The sequence below is a fragment of the Schistocerca serialis genome, chromosome 6, assembly GCF_023864345.2.
Source record: "Schistocerca serialis cubense isolate TAMUIC-IGC-003099 chromosome 6, iqSchSeri2.2, whole genome shotgun sequence".
Classification (NCBI taxonomy): Eukaryota; Metazoa; Arthropoda; class Insecta; order Orthoptera; family Acrididae; genus Schistocerca; species Schistocerca serialis.
Genome location: NC_064643.1, coordinates 527,339,023 through 527,357,148, shown reverse-complemented (window position 1 = coordinate 527,357,148; position 18,126 = coordinate 527,339,023). Strand labels below are relative to the sequence as shown.

At 39.9% G+C, this 18,126-nt stretch overlaps 1 protein-coding gene across 2 annotated transcripts in view; it reads left to right on the top strand.

Moving 5' to 3' along the window:
* LOC126484630 (protein O-mannosyltransferase 1) overlaps nucleotides 1-18,126 on the top strand; it is a 157,191-nt gene that overhangs the window by 78,516 nt on the left and 60,549 nt on the right. For both annotated transcript variants that reach the window (XM_050108218.1, XM_050108219.1), the window contains exon 6: nucleotides 15,868-16,117. In XM_050108218.1, the coding sequence (XP_049964175.1) occupies nucleotides 15,868-16,117 (250 nt within the window). The remainder of the gene's footprint in view (nucleotides 1-15,867; nucleotides 16,118-18,126) is intronic.

Genomic DNA, 18,126 nt, shown 5'->3' with positions numbered 1-18,126 from the left:
GCGGGAATTTAAGGTGATGGGACCTGGATAAACTGACTAAACCAGAGGTTGTACAGAGTTTCAGGGAGAGCATAAGGGAACAGTTGACAGGAATGGGGGAAAGAAATACAGTAGAAGAAGAATGGGTAGCTCTGAGGGATGAAGTAGTGAAGGCAGCAGAGGATCAAGTAGGTAAAAAGACGAGGGCTTATAGAAATCCTTGGGTAACAGAAGAAATATTGAATTTAATTGATGAAGGGAGAAAATATAAAAATGCAGTAAATGAAGCAGGCAAAAAGGAATACAAACGTCTCAAAAATGAGATCGACAGGAAGTGCAAAATGGCTAAGCAGGGATGGCTAGAGGACAAATGTAAGGATGTAGAGGCTTGTCTCACTAGGGGTAAGATAGATACTGCCTACAGGAAAATTAAAGAGACCTTTGGAGAGAAGAGAACCACTTGTATGAATATCAAGAGCTCAGATGGAAACCCAGTTCTAAGCAAAGAAGGGAAGGCAGAAAGGTGGAAGGAGTATATAGAGGGTTTATACAAGGGCAATGTACTTGAGGACAATATTATGGAAATGGAAGAGGATGTAGATGAAGATGAAATGGGAGATAAGATACTGCGTGAAGAGTTTGACAGAGCACTGAAAGACCTGAGTCGAAACAAGGCCCCGGGAGTAGACAACATTCCATTAGAACTACTGATGGCCTTGGGAGAGCCAGGCCTAACAAAACTCTACCATCTGGTGAGCAAGATGTATGAGACAGGCGAAATACCCACAGACTTCAAGAAGAATATAATAATTCCAATCCCAAAGAAAGCAGGTGTTGACAGATGTGAAAATTACCGAACTATCAGTTTAATAAGTCACAGCTGCAAAATACTAACGCGAATTCTTTACAGACAAATGGAAAAACTGGTAGAAGCGGACCTCGGGGAAGATCAGTTTGGATTCCGTAGAAATGTTGGAACACGTGAGGCAATACTAACCTTACGACTTATCTTAGAAGAAAGATTAAGAAAAGGCAAACCTACGTTTCTAGCATTTGTAGACTTAGAGAAAGCTTTTGACAACGCTAACTGGAATACTCTCTTTCAAATTCTGAAGGTAGCAGGGGTAAAATACAGGGAGCGAAAGGCTATTTACAATTTGTACAGAAATCAGATGGCAGTTATGAGAGTCGAGGGGCATCAAAGGGAAGCAGTGGTTGGGAAAGGAGTGAGACAGGGGTGTAGCCTCTCCCCGATGTTATTCAATCTGTATATTGAGCAAGCAGTAAAGGAAACAAAAGAAAAATTCGGAGTAGGTATTAAAATTCATGGAGAAGAAGTAAAAACTTTGAGGTTCGCCGATGACATTGTAATTCTGTCAGAGACAGCAAAGGACTTGGAAGAGCAGTTGAACGGAATGGACAGTGTCTTGAAAGGAGGATATAAGATGAACATCAACCAAAGCAAAACGAGGATAATGGAATGTAGTCAAATTAAATCGGGTGATGCTGAGGGGATTAGATTAGGAAATGAGACACTTAAAGTAGTAAAGGAGTTTTGCTATTCTGGGAGTAAAATAACTGATGATGGTCGAAGTAGAGAGGATATAAAATGTAGACTGGCAATGGCAAGGAAATCGTTTCTGAAGAAGAGAAATTTGTTAACATCGAGTATAGATTTAAGTGCCAGGAAGTCGTTTCTGAAAGTATTTGTATGGAGTGTAGCCATGTATGGAAGTGAAACATGGACGATAACCAGTTTGGACAAGAAGAGAATAGAAGCTTTCGAAATGTGGTGCTACAGAAGAATGCTGAAGATAAGGTGGGTAGATCACGTAACTAATGAGGAGGTATTGAATTGGATTGGGGAGAAGAGAAGTTTGTGGCACAACTTGACTAGAAGAAGGGATCGGTTGGTAGGACATGTTTTGAGGCATCAAAGGATCACAAATTTAGCATTGGAGGGCAGCGTGGAGGGTAAAAATCATAGAGGGAGACCAAGAGATCAATACACTAAGCAGATTCAGAAGGATGTAGGTTGCAGTAGGTACTGGGGGATGAAGAAGCTTGCACAGGATAGAGTAGCATGGAGAGCTGCATCAAACCAGTCTCAGGACTGAAGACCACAACAACAACAACAACAACAACTTTCCGCTATTTACCCCCTCCCCTCTCCGCACCTTCTCTCCTACCCTCTGTCTAAACTGCAACACTTCACTGTCCGCCACTCCCACCATACTATCTCTCCCCCTCCCCACCCCAGCCTCCTCCTTACCCCCTCCCAGTTGCCACTCCCATTATGCACTGGTGCTGCTGCTCGCAGTGTAATTTCAGCTCTCTGAGACTGCAGACGTGTGTGCAAGTTGCGCTTGCGTGAGAGTGTGTGTGCTTGTGTGTATGTGTGTCTTCTGCTGACAAAGGCCTTAATGGCCGAAAGCTATGATTGTGTGAATCTTTTTATTGTGCCTACCGTGACTCAGCATCTCTGCTATATGGTGAGTAGCAACTTTCCTTCTCTCGTATTATTACTGGAAAACCAATTTTAAAATATGAGCTTGCTTCAGTACCCATGACCAACTGTCAATATCAGTAACCCTGACAATTAGAAATCATACTTCTGGCTTGTCGGTTTCCATGCATGCACGTCTCGGCTTATTGCTCCAAATTCTTTGCAGATGTATTACACTTTCTACTGACTGAATCTATTTATTCTTTGTTAAGCATGGTGACAGTGTGGGGTATACCATAGTGTTCCCTGCCAAAATTGAAGTGAAATGGTGTACCCGTGCTTTCCATCACCTTTTGGATGAAGAGTCAGTTGGGAAATTATGGAGTAGCTGACTCTGAGTCCTTGTCCAGTGAAGTACAGTGTAATGTAGAGGTTCATTTTGTTTCTTTTTGTTAATTTTTCAAAAGAGCATGATACCTAGGAGCTGGCTCTCTTTCAAGTAGCACTAAGTGGTTGACAACTAAAACGTCTTCATCCAACAGATAAATCAAAACCAAAGCGTCACATACCCTCACTCCATGAGACTCTGCATGGTGGTTCCATATTTAACTCAGGATCTAGGTGCACTGGGTGCTGATGAAGATTTGTATGCTATCATTTCTAGTCTTCTTGCAAGCCAACTTCTAGTTGTTACAAGCACTCTTCTCTATTTTATGCTGGCTGCTCCATTTTTTAATAATTTTGTTGCCTCATGTAGAGGTTCACATAGTCATTTCTTATCCATTTCTTGGTGTATTTCTCCAAAATATATCTTCCCAACATTTTTTTTAATTTATCAAGTCTACATAAACACCCTTTTTTTTTAATAATTCCATTCAGAATATTTTAATTAGATCTTTTCTGTCCAGTGGGTATTCATTAGCCTTCTCCAAAGACAGTATACATACAGATTGAGCACAAGAGCGCAGTAGGAGTGAGATGGGCTGTTATCTGTACATTTTTATTGGTAGTCATCAGAATGCTGAAGGTATTGGAAAAACGCCAACTGAAACCCCTAGTTGACCAGTGCACAAGGTCAGGGATATTTTTTAGGTAGATCTTTGCATCTATTTAACATGTGTGGCCGTTTTCTCTCACCACACCTCTGCCTATGCCTTTTTCCTGCTCGAAAAAATGCCGTACACAAAAAGTTAAAATGCAAGACAACAGCACATTACAAGCTATTTAGCATCCACAAATGAATATCTGAAGTATATAAAAAACAGTGCCACTTTTAATGTAGTTAAAAAAAAAAGATAAGCTTATCAAATAAGTCCCATAAAATTCTATTACATCTCTGCAAGATTCCATTACTTTTGAGCAAAGTTTTATTTTTGATGAGAGGGAGCTGTACTGATTGAGATTTATCATTTAGGACATTTGTCGAATGGAATTTTATGCTAATCATATTCGTGGGATGTACTAACAGTATAAAAGTCATGTCGGATTTGCCGTAAATCAGAATCTGTCCCATCAATTACCATGCTTGTTGAAATCAAGGCCTCTGGCGTATAGAAAAAAAAGAGCTTGTCGATGGAGAATACAACTTTGAGAAATTCCACATAAAAACATTAACTCAGCTCAAAGCTATAACTAAGCAAATATTTATCACAAGGAAGCTACAACATTCAACCAAAGATACAAGCCAACCTTTTCTCCGATTTTCATGGTCCAAAAACGTGCCTGCCACATAGATTCAGGGGCAAAGCCTAAGGAGGTTCCAAAAAATGCCACTAGAAGCCACTCTAAGTAGTTAGTTTTCCATAAAAGCCATAGTATTAGTGTTTTAGTATTGAATTTTAAGTGTTTTTTATTACGGGAGTAATTCAAATTTAATATTGCTTGTCTTTGAATTTAGCAGTTTTTAAATATTTGTACCAATAAAAATAAATGTCTTTACATAGACGCCATCAAAATATATGTTTTTAAGAAAATTGCAGAAGTTGACAGTTTCACATTTTGACAATTCCAGCTTCATTCAGAAGCTGTTGGCACACTTCTTATGCATGTCAAGCCACTTCTCAATGCTGCCATTATTAACAATGTAACAATTTATATTGACTGTGTTCGGGTATGCAGTGTTGCAAGACTCACCTTTGACATGACCGCTCACAACCATCTGGTTCGCAGCTCGTGGTCGTGCGGTAGCGTTCTCGCTTCCCGCGCCCGGATTCCTGGGTTCGATTCCCGGCGGGGTCAGGGATTTTTCTCTGCCTCTTGATGACTGGGTGTTGTGTGATGTCCTTAGGTTAGTTAGGTTTAAATAGTTCTAAGTTCTAGGGGACTGATGACCATGGATGTTAAGTCCCATAGTGCTCAGAGCCATTTAAACCAATTTGAACCATCTGCATGTTGTTCCTAATTATGGCAAGGCTGTCAATATTCTGGGCAGGTGTGTTCTAACTTCTTTGTCGAACAACAAATTGGAAGATATAGGAGACGCTGTAGGAGAAAGATTTTACACAGTGATAACAATACTTACCGTTCACACTTTGTACAGTTCACATGTGTTGAAAATGATTCTGTATAAACAAATTATATTGTTTAGAAAGTTTAAAAACTAATCTTTGTGCAGATCACTTGTGTTGAAAATAATTCTGTGTAAACAAATTATATTGTTTAGAATGTTGAAAAAGTAATTTAATAAAGTACCCTCCCTAACCTCTACCAGAGATGATACAGATCAGTGTTGAATATGTGGATTGCTCTTCATTCAATTTATATCTTTTAAATCATGTGTGATACTGTGTCAGACGAAAATGTAGTTTTCTTGAATGAAAACACTTTCTTTGAAGAAAAAAAAAAAATACTTTGGGTGACATTCATGTGATACAGAAAGACTGACTGATGACTTGAACACGTGTTGCAGTACAGCTTCTTTAGTTCCGCTCAAACTATTTTGATAGATATTGTGAATGATCACTGTTTTCAATGTTTGTGACGTAACAGTAATTTTAAGTGTCCAACAGGTGAAATTTAATTTCATATGAATTACTAAAAATTAGTGTTACTCCCTGAAAATCCCTGAGACGTTATGCCACTTAATATTTTGTCCATCATATGATGAGTCATATTTGATTTGATTTTTAAGTGCGGCTTGAAATGAGGGTCACTCTCACCACCCGAGTTTCAACTCTGGGGTGCAGCTTGGATTTGAGTTTGGCTTAACATTTGGGTGAATACAGTAAGCACACCATCTTTGCAAAACACAGCACCTCTGGAGGCTGATGCAAAAATATTTGACAGGGTGATGTTAATACACATTTCCGACACCACACAACACTGAAAAGTGGTGCTCTTGGTGTCTACACCAGTCCGCTCCATACAAGTGGAGCACAACCCAAGACACATGCTTTAAGGTTGACATTTCAACATAATTATGTAATACGCCCTTTAGGTGTGTCTGCACTGACTAGTGAAGGCGTCGGAGCTGTTGTTGGTGCTGGTGTCATGGTAAAGCAGTGGGTGGTTCTTGAAACACACATGGGCTTCAATTGGCCGAGAAAGATGGTGGTGGGCTTGTGGCAGGTGATTATGTTGATATTGCGTGCTGGCTGTCAATGGCTTTGTGTGGGTCTGTGTATGGTGGTTGCAGTGCAGCTTAACACCATCAGTACAAAGTGTATGTGTATGCACTTCTTTAGGTCTGATGTACATAGCTGGCAGCCATGCCTTGTCTTGATGGTTGCTGAGGATTAATGCGAGTAATGTACTTCCTCAATTGATTAACAAAGTCACAACTGACATGGCTGGATGGGTGTAGTGAATGTGCATCCACAGACACTCCTAGTAGGTGTAATGTCACCATATACCAGCTTGGCAGCTTCAGAGTCTAAATCTGGTTTGTAGGTATTCCTCAGTCCGAGTAACACTGTCAGTAGGCCGGTGGTCCAACATATTTCATGGCACATAAGGGATTGCCCTTAGACATTGGCGTCAGTGTTCTATCATCCTGTTACTGGCTCGATGGTAACTTGTCTGCCACAGAATTTAGTAAGCCATGCGAACATTTTGGACTCAAATTAGTGTCCACAGTCCATCTTGACATGTAGAGGACAGATAAAATGTGGTGTCGAGGTGGGAACAGTGTTAGAAGCTAAAGTTGCTGCTAAAATGGTACCTATCAATGTTGCTTCTGGCCAGTGGATGAATTGATTGATCGTTGTCAATAAGTACTGTGAATCAGAAGCTATTTGATCAGTTACCATGAGTGTTGTAATCAGTGAAAGAATATGCACAACATTGTTGGCAAAACACAGTGCCTACCATGTGCACGAAGCGAGCTGTCATATATGGAAAGTCTTCCACCAGAACCGGTGTGTGTATGTGGCAGTTGACCTTGCTGCTCTGACATTTGATGCTTGTTTGCATCTGTTCTGTGCAGTATTTCCAAATGCCTGACAGCACAAATTGTTGCAAGATTAGGAAAGTTGTTGGTTAATCTCCGGAGTGACACATATTATGTAGGCTTTCGAATGCTCCTTTTCGGAATGCGGTAGGCAGAAAAGATCGAGGTTTATCATTTGACATGTCACAATGTAACTTACTTTGGCTCTAGGCACTTTAACTAATTGGAGGTCCAACACTGATGATGTATCTTTGAGGAAATTGCATAGCTGTTGGTCAGTTTGTTGTGCTGTGGCAGGTTGAGCTAAGGCAGTTGAACATGAGACACTGCTGACCTCAAAAAGGCAGTCAGTAACTATGTTGACAATCCCAGAAGTGTCTTACATCTGTGCTGAACTGCGCTATGTATACCAGTCGATTGTGCTACTGAGGTGAACAATTGATATTGTTTATGTTAAGTGGCTTATGGTCGATATAAATTGTAAACTCCTCAGCTTCTAATTGTGGTGGGAAGTATTTGATGGCTTCATAGATAGCCAAGTGTCTGTCATAAATGTTTCATTTCTGTTGTGACCGCGACAGCTTGTGGGAGAAGAAAGATAGAGGCTGCCTTGTGCTATCACACAGCTGCTGTCTGACTTGCATCAACCACTAATGACAAGGATGCATTAGGCTCGTGGTGCATGAGATAATGCAGCACCTACTGTGATCTGCTTTGCTGTCTCAAAAGCAGAGATCACATTATCTGTTCATGAAACTTCCAAGTTACCTTTGCTCTTTTGGGCAGTGAACACTGTCATTAATGGTTGTAACTTTGCTGCATGTGGCAGGAATCAGCAATAGAAATTAATCATGCCAAGGAAATGATGCAATTTTTTAAAGGTTGTTGGTTGTGGGATTTGCAAAATGGTTTCAACTTTCTCAGTAATGGCAGTAAACATGATGATGAGATCTTATGGCCCAGGAAGTTAATCTGAATCTGACCAAAAATGCATTCCACCATGTTTAAAACTCCTCTGTTCTGTTCTAAATGTTTAAACACCTCAGTTAGCTGCTATTGCTGCTGCTCTTATTCTGCTGAGGCTCAGAAAACCAGGATCTCATCTTAATATGCAAAGCAAAGAGTGAGACCTTGTAATACCGATTCTGTAAATCTTTTCCAAGTTTGTACAACATTTTGGAGGCAAAAAATCAGGAAACAGTTCTTGAATAAATCAAACTGAGTTATTATGGCCATCTTTGGTATGTCTGCTGCTGTTAGTGGAATCCAAGTGTATGTCTTTTCACAGTCTAGGAAGCTGAATATGGTCTCATCACTTAAAAGATAATTATAGTCTCATAAGGGTACCGGGTAAGATAATTATAGTCTCATAAGGGTACCGGGTATTGATCTGGCACAGTTCTAGCATTGAGGGCTCAATAATCCTTTCTCAGACACCATGCTCCACACTTCTTATGCACTAAATGAAGTGGCGATGACCGTGGGCTACTCGACAGGTGCATAATGCCTTCCTGAAATATGCTATAGAACTCAGCTTTTGGTGTGGTCAGATATTCTGGGGCCAAAAGTCAGGTTGACAGGATACTGGTGGTCCGTCAGTAGCTTTAATATAATACATAGTGTAGTGACATATATCTCTCAGGGCTCCAGTCGGTTGCATCAGTGTTGGAAATTTCTGCAGTAAATCTGTGTACTCACTGCTTGTGGCTTGTATGAGATTGAGCTTCGCCTTTTGTGCTGTGTTCAGCTAGTGTTGCTGTCAACCAGCTGAGCATTCGCCATGTCTGGCAGCAGTTGATGTAGGCTAAAAAATCTGCCCCTGTTATGGGTTCCAACACGTCTGCAATTGTGCAGTCCCGTGTGAGGTCGCACCACTGTCAGAGATCCAGTTTGATCCGCAGTGTACCATAATTATGTTGGTGTGGTAGAATTATTAGCTGCAGTCTGGCAGAAAGTGTTTGGTGGTCCCTTACTATGTAACTGCGTGTATGAAAATGGGTGTAGGTCTGACTCAGCGTCCACTAACTATATTTGTCGAGACTTACGGAAGGTTGACTTGCCCCAGACATAGTTGGTGAGTAGCTTCTTGATCTGTTGTGGTAATGGCTTGCGTCCTTGCTGTGATTCTGATGAGTCAACAGTTCAGCAATCTGTTTACTCAACAAATCATCCTTGGTAGCCAGGACATTATAATCAGTGTGATAACAATGGACATTGACAGGCTGTTGCGTGGCACTTACCAGTGCAGATGTTAATGCATTAAATATTTTATCAACCAATTCATCTACTACATCCAAGGCCATGTTGGTTTGAGATGCAATAACAGCTTTCACTTGAGGTGGCAGACGACTACTCCACAATGTACACGGAAGTCTTTCAGGCACGGTACCAGTGTCAGCCTTGGCCTATAAATGTCTCGTATATTGTAATGGTCTCCTGTCTTCAATGTCTTTTTGTGTTAAAATGGGCCTGATTTGCTCCTCTTGCGATGCAGACATCCCACGAGTCAGTCCTGTCTTCAGTTTCTCATAAGCCTCCATCTAGGTAGAGCAGTGATCAAGTCTTCGGTCTTCGTGGCATATTTATGGTCTAAATGGCATACCATGATTGTGATTTGGTGTAATCCATTCTAAGGCCCCCGTAGACAAAACTGGCTTCCACTTGAGCAAATCCCAGTGCTGAATTATGTGGCCAGAAGGGTGTAAGCATGATGTGAACCGTGAGACTGAAGGTATAGAGCTGAGTCGATGTTTCCGTCGTGTCATAATGTCAGTGGAGAATACAACTTCAATAAATTCCATCTTACAGTAGCATTGTCCCTGAATGCACTTACTCAACTCAAAACCTGTATCTAAGCAAGTATTTATCACAAAGAGAGTACAACATTCAGTCAAAGAATAAGCACAGCATCATTGCAAAACACAGTGCCCTTGACACCTAGCATGAAAATATTTAATAGCACAATATAAATACGTACTTGCAATGCCACCCGGCACTTACTGCACTGAGAGGGATGGTCTTGGACACTGCAGTCAATAGAGGATATTTGGTGAGTGAGTTTTTAAATGTGCCCTGTTCTGAAGCAGTTGATCTTAAACAAAGGTTAAACACATACTTGTTAAAAATCCATCTCATATTTTATCTTTTCAGGAGGCATATTGAACCACTTTCTGTAACATGTATCTGACAAAGTCTGTAAAGGCAGGAAATGATTTTGTTATAAACTATCAATGAAATTTAATTTACTGTTTGTTGTGTGAATGAGCTTCATGATAATGATATTCAGCATAGTACAGTGTATAAATACATTATTCATTTAGAACATTTAGGTAGGATGTGCTCATCTGTAACATACCATATAAAAATATGTAGATAACAGTATTGATACAGATACAAGCAGGTATTAGATGTGGCCTATTAGAAGTACAAAAATGAAATGTGATAATGCCATTGATGCATATGAGTTTGCATAGTGTGAATAAATGCAATGAAAGCTATTATTCATACTTTAAGGTGCCAATTTTACCTTGGAGATGTCATAAACTTCAGTTATGTAAGATACTAGCAGAGATCGGACCTGTCCCACCTTCTTTATGACACTACTAGCCCCAGTAACAAGTTGTGTGGTAACCATTACCAATTACTTTGTGTGCGCTCTGCTTTGCTTTGTGTTATGTGTTGCTTTATTTCATACTTCATTATATTGAAATGAGTGAAACAACTAATCCATGACAGGATTCAGATTTGACTCTCACGACACCAGAAATGATCAGTGATTTTTATGACCGTGTGTCAGTTCTGATTTCGCAGAAGCAGAAGTGCAGATGTAGACTTCCATCCCTCTTAGGTGGAGATTGGGCTTGTTGCACCCAAACCTCTACTCTCCCTGCAGCAGTCTAAGTCCACATTAGTATATTCTCGTAGAGGATGACCATGTTGACGTATCCGCACTATATTGCACGTTAAATTGTTTACATGTTTTGTGTGTGTGGATAGTTTTTTTAGTATTACAGCTAACTTGTGGGCTTTCATTAAAATTTTGCTTTAGATTTTATTGATTTGACATACTGTGTTATCAAAGGTCTCAGAACTTTACTGCAATTTTATTTATTGATTCCACTTATCATTTCAGTCTGTATTTACTACTGATTATGTAATTTAGATTTTTTTAAACCAGTAATCGTCATTTAAAACCAATTGCTTGGGATTGTAAGTATTGTACATTTCTATCTTCTCATAGTAGGCACATGTATGAGTCAGACTACACTCGCTGTTGTGAATATTGTTTGCTTGTCCTGCTTTAATGTAATTTATGCTTTAATAATATTTTGTTTGTTTATATTATTTAGAATGTTTCCATTTGGTGCTTCTCATATACAGCATGGATTTCAAGTTTATAATTACTGAACACTGTTGTATAAGGTTGTGTTATTGTGACCACCACAGATACCTGTTACCCAAACATGGTTTGCGAAATGCAGTGTGCACCATCAAAGTTGGTACATAAAATGAATGATAGGCTATCTTAACATATTTTGTCCCTCACCATGTATAAAGAAAGCAGTTTATTTTAGTTGAAAAAGAGATGATCTTCAACTTTCTGCATGGGGAAGGGGGAGTTCAGAAACATCAACATATCAAGTAAGAAACACTGAAGAACAAACATACTTCAACCACTATCAGAAGTATGGAATGTGGTGGGGCATCATAATGGAGAGACAAATATGTTTACCTAATTGGTTAGAAATCCACCCTGTACCAAGAAGGGAAGGCTGAACAGTGGAAGGAATATATAGAGGGTCTGTATAAGAGAAACAAATGTCAGTACAATATTATAGAAAGAGAAAAGGAAGTAGGTGAAGATGAGATGGGAGATACAATACTGCGAGAAGAATTTGACAGAGCAGTGAAAGGCCTAAGATGTAACAAGGCATCTGGAGTAGACAACATTCCCTCAGAATTATTGACATCCTTGGGAGAGCTAGCCATGATAAAATGTTCCCCCTGGTGTGCAAGATATGAGGTAGGCAAAATATCCTCATAATAATTCCAATCCTAAAGAAGAACAGTGCTGACAGGTGTGAATATCACCAAACCATCAATTTAATAAGATGTGGTTGCAAAAATACTAACATGAATCATTTAAAGAAAAACAAAAAAATATAGAAACCGACCTCAGGGAAGAAATGTAGGAGTATGAGAGACTATACCAATCCTACGACTTGCTTTAGAAGATAGTTTGAAGAAAGGTGAAGGTTTACAGCATTTGGAGATTTATAGAAAGCTTTTGACAGTGTGGTCTGGAATAGAGTGCTGCAACGCTCAATGTTTGACCGGTCACTGCTCGCCTGTTGACAGGGGGACCGAGCCGCTCGTGTCCGGCCCCACACGACTCGACTCGGTCACGTACTCGCCCCATGTCTGTTGTCCGGATTCCGGACACGCGGATAACCGAGCATGACCGGTCACCGCTGACGTCTCACCTCGCCTCACCCCGGCTCGCTGCACCGTACTGTGCAAATCCAACGCCTCTCTCTCTCTCTCTCTCTCTCTCTCTCTCTCACACACACACACACACACACACACACACACACACAATGTATTTATCTCTCTCTCTTTTAATACAAAAGTAACGTTTCCAAGAACGGGTACGAGACACACCTAAATTCATAAAGCAATTGGGAAGTAAAATGATATTTCAATACAATCGTGGATAGAAGACGAGTCTCATTTCCCAACAGAAGATATATTTTTCCTTTTATTAATAGGAAACATTAAATAAGTGTTGTCCCTGTAATCTAGAAGACAACCATCTTCATAAAGAAAGCATACAAAGAACATTAAACATTTACAGACGTGACTTGTCGTACTTTTCACATGTTTGCAACAGAAACAAAATTATAGTTATTGTTTATCAGCAGTAAATCACTTACGCGTTCCGCATTTAATTGGTCGTGGCGATTTGTTAGTAACATGCCGGCTTTACTAAAGCATCTTTCACTAGGTGCGTTTGTTGCTGGGATACATAAAATACGTTGTGCAACTGCAGCCAGGCCTGGTAGATCTGTTTCATGTCTGCTCCCCCACTTTAAAATGTCATCATCATCTCCGGGGTACATTAAAATGTAGAGATCTACTTCATCTGCTGCGAATGATCTGTTGTTCCTCCATTCCTTGAAACGAACTCTCTTTCTGGGTCTATGATAATAGAGTGTGTAAGGATTCCAGCATAATGTACAAGCTGTTCCAGCGTGTGTAGGCCTCTAGTTTCAACGATGATTTCAAAGACGAGCAGAGCCTACTTCTCTTAATGTACCTTATAATGCATTTTGCAGTATTTATTGTTAATGCGATGTTCGGGGCATTATTTAGCAAGAAGTTATCTTCATCAAAACTATGGTTAAGTGTGTGTTTATACAATGAGCAGCACAAGGAATCCTTTCGTGATTTTCCAAAGCCTTTATTACATTGGCACCCTGGTCGGAGACATAAACAAAACTGTGCAACATGTCCGGCGAAATGTCCCAATCACCCATCCTCTCTTCAATTTCTATCATAATATTTACTCCCGTCTTCTTAACTCCCGGCAGTTTTGTTGTAAATAAAACATTGTTCACAACAGACCAATCTGTGTTAATGTAATGAGTTGTAAGCGTTAAATAGTGCACCAGATTTTGCGAACCAGTCCACATATCATCTGTCGCAGCGCATATTATATTAATAACTTCTGCAATAACAGAAGGCATTATGCTGTTTCGTTTTGCATCAGCTCGTTCTTTGACATGTCTGCGTATAGTAGAGGGATGTGGCATGACATCTGCCACGTTAACTTCTCCATAATGCGCACCTAGATGTGAACATTCTTGGCCTAGTTCTCTGAAACCTTCACCGGAAACAGCATTAAAAGGTCTCATATCTTTAGCACACATGGCAACACACTTTGCTGTAATACTATTTTTTATTACTGCCGATATCCGTGAAGGAGCTGTATCTTTGTGAGGTTTCTTGCAACTGTGTTTCTTTAAATGAGTGGTTCCCGTCTGGAAACACGATAATGTGGAGCAGTTTATGCACGATACGTACCCAGTAGACGCACTGTTTTCGTCTACAACCAACAGAAACTTACTCCATACTAGGCTTTTTAGACCTTCCAGTTTCTTCAATGTGTAAACATTGGTTTCAATCTTACATCTTACTGCACTGGCTTCCTCGCGCTGCATGATTACAGAGAGAGAGACACACACCACACGGATAATGACACGTGTAATGTGTTTGGAGTTACGTGCTACGTATTCGGTCATGGCATCTATGCTCGGTCACTAGAACTAGTGCGGGCAGCCTATCCAGTTAGGGTGTGCTCGCCCCATTTCGTATTTTGTGCTCGCTTACTCGGTCATGCAAGACTCTAGTCTGGAATAATCTGTGAAATTTTGATGGTAGCAGAGATAAAAATACAGGGAGTGAAAAGTTTTTTACAGCTTGTGTAGAAACTACATTGTAGTTAAAAGTCGAAGGACACGAAAAGAAAGTAGTAGTAGGGAAGGGTAGAGACAGGTTTGTAGCCTTTTGATGACATTATACAGCCTGTAGATTGAGCAGACTATGGGGGAAACCAAGGAGAAATATCAAAAGGGAACTAAAGTTCGTGGAGAAGAAATATAAATTTTGACGTTTCCAGATGGTATTATAATTGTCAAAGACAGCAAAGGACTTTGGAGAACAGTCTAATGAAATCAATAGTGTCTTGAAAAGAAGGTATAAGATGAATGTCAACAAAAGTAAAGCACAGATAACAGAATGCAGTCATTAAATGAGACATTGCAAATGGAATTGTACTAGGAAGTGTGACATTAAAAGTAGATGATGAGTTTTGCTATTTGGGCAGCAAAATAAATTCTTGGTGACAAAGGTAGAGAGGATATAAAATGCAGACTAGTAATTTCAAGTAAAAAGCAATTTGTGAAAAGTGTAATTTGTGAACATCAAATATAATAGGAAGTCTTTTCTGGAAGGTATTTGTCTTGAGTGTAGCCTTCTATGGAAGCTCATTATGGACAATTGAGCAGTTCAGACAAGAAGAGAATAGGAGCTGTTGAAATGTGGTACTATAAAAGAATGCCGAAGGTTAGATGAATAGAGCGAATAACAGATGAGGAGAAAGTTAATCAAATTTGGGAAAAAAGAAATTTATGACACATCATGACTAAGTAAAGGATCACTTGGTGTGACACATTCTGAGGCATCAAGGAGTTGTCAGTTTGGTAATTGAATGAAGTATGTATGTGCAGGGAGGGGGGGGGGGGCAGAAGGGAGGGGAAGATAAAAATTGTAGACGAAGATCAAGACTTGAATACAGTAAGCAGGGTTAAATAGATATAAGTTGCGAAAGTTATGCAGAGATGAAGAGGCTTATGCAGGGTAGACTAGCATGGAGTGCTGCATCAGACGGTCATCAGATTGAAGACAACAACAACAACCATTCGTATCTCAAAAATTTCCTGGATGTTAATCCAATTGAATGTAACTGAAACTACCTCAGTCTTTGTGTTTACCGAATGAACCACCTGCTATGTGGGAAGCACTGTAGACACCATGGCTCCAAATACTTGTGGAGCATAACGGAACCAGAGTGGGTCACTTCAGCTCATCTAGCTGCTGGTTGTACTGAAACTCACTCTCTCTCTCTCTCTCTCTCTCTCTCTCTCTCTCTCTCACACACACACACACACACACACACACACACACACACACACACACACACAAGCGCGCGCGCGCACGAGGGGGGGAGAGAGGGGAGGGATGGAGGAGAGAGAGAGAGAGATTACCTGAAGATTTTGCACTGTCAGTTTGTGTGCAGGCTATGTGGTCTTTTGTCTGTTTAAATTGTTTCTACTTGTATTTTACATTTATATGTCTATGCATGAAGCTTTTTTGTAATGTCTTGTGCAAAGCATGTAGAAGCATGTGCCAGGCTGCATTGTCCTATACATTTATCTGTTTTGTCTGATTTATGGTGTTGTGTATTTTAAAAGAAATGCTGGTCCTTTGTTTTCAGTGTGAAGTATGTGGGGTTCTTTTCATGTTCTCTTGCAATGGCAATACTTGCACAAGATTATTGGAAGCAGCTTGGGAACAGGAAGCTGTCAGATTCAGCAGTTGTGTTCCAGTTACTGGCCCGATTAATAGTCGTTATTGGAGTGCCTGTGGCGATATATCTTGGGATATTCTATGCTCATCTCTCAGTACTTACATTAGCTGGACCACATGACAGTGTAATGTCAAGTGCCTTCCAGGCTAGTCTTGAGGTAACTTGATTATTTGTACTTACACGCTTATTGAGATGGAATATGTACATTAGTTCCACTGAGGTAACATAAGTAGTCAGTGCCAAATGAGAAAAGTAATTCTGTTCAGTATTTGTATTAATTTTAGGATTATTGTAACATTGCAAAAGTGTTTGTCCCACATATTTTCACAGTTTTTATGAAATTGCAGATGGTATAGTGACTGCATAAAAAGGGAAATTCAGTTATCTATTATTGAAGGGATAAATTTCAATCCTATACGTCCCATTCAAAGCCCAATCTTCCCATTATTACCAAATCTCTGCACTTGTTATTGTCATTGGGACCCTTTTTGATGGGCAGTGTGAAACAAACAAATGTTTTAATGAAAGTTGTGGTAGTCTCTGGATATGGTTCAGATTAAAACATATGTAATCCACAGATGTTTGATTATACCGTATTTACTCGAATCTAAGCCGCACTTTTTTTCCGGTTTTTGTAATCCACAAAACCGCCTGCGGCTTAGAATCGAGTGCAAAGTAAGCGGAATTTCTGAAAAATGTTGGTAGGTGCCGTCACAGCTAACTTCTGCCGTCGAATATATGTAGCACTACACAGGCATGCTTTGCAGGCACAAAGATAAATACTGGTGCCAAAACCTCTGAGTCAGTAAATAAATTAAAAAAAAAAGGTGGAAGACGAGCTTTTTTCCCCGCCCTGAGTTTCGACCACTTCATTTTCGTACATTATCCAACAAAGTAAATACAAATTCCGTATTGTTCATCTTCGAATGTAGCAGCATTTCAGTGTACTATGAAAATCCGACTGGCAAGACTTTGGGATGTTTGTCAATATGGCCAACTCTACGTTCTGAATTTTTTCCTACCTGTGAGAAGAGATGGTTGCTAATAGGAACTTTCATGAACTGTGAATCACATGCAGCATTCTCTTCACCATAAGAATAATACAAATATAAACATTTTGCCATGTATTCTGTCGTGTTTGCTGCTATCTCATTCAAATCCTGTCAGCCTAATAAACTACGAAACTAGTGTGAGACAACAGCAAACGCGGAAGGATATACATATCATGTCATGTTTATATTCATATTATTCTTATGCCTAATAGTGATACAGTCAGAAATGAAGCACGGCAATTGACTAGATTTTTAAATCTAAGATGACTCTTAATTTCTGTGCACAATGTAATGTATTAAAGAGGCGCCCGCAAAGATTTTCAAACGGATAAAAATTTTCGCTAAACTCTCGTTCAGAACATCTTCTATCATACGCAGTCTATTATTTGGTTCTTGTTGGTCATTATCAAAGAAAGCAGCAGTGTAAGGAACAACAAATAGCAGTCTATTGCCATTGTTTTGCTAATGAGACAATTCCTCTCTTTTTTTTTTTCATTGTAAGCGGCGGTAGTGCGCACAAAAGCAAGCCATGCCGCGAGCGGCGACAGCCCAGAAACACTCATTATCAGAATGCGACAAACAATGCATGACACAGTACAACAATGCATGACACAGTACAACAATGCATGACAAAGTACAATAATTCATTTTCAGCTCAGAGTGACATAAACACCTATAACAAAGAGAACGGCACTTATGAGATCAAAGAAAAATAAGCAATCAATTCAAACCAGATGAAGCACGTGAAAAAGGAGGGGTACCCGTATAAATACGGACGGAGCACCTGACGCATAGCAATGGCTACCTGGTACACCTTAACTGCTAAGCTTACAACTCGAACCAAACTACTGTAGCTGTATCGTCATTCATTCGACCTAAATTGTGTCTCATATTAAAATGGACCAACTTTGTTTCGATTTGGAGGTGCGGCCTAAAACTTTTCTCTCCCCTTGAATTTCGAGTCTCAAATTTCAGGTGCGGCTTAGATTTGGGAAATTCCCCCCCCCCCCCCCCCCCCCTCGATTTCGAGTCTCATTTTTCAGGTGCGGCTTAGATTTGAGTGCGGCTTAGATTCGAGTAAATATGGTAATTTGTGTACTGTATTAGCAGAGAA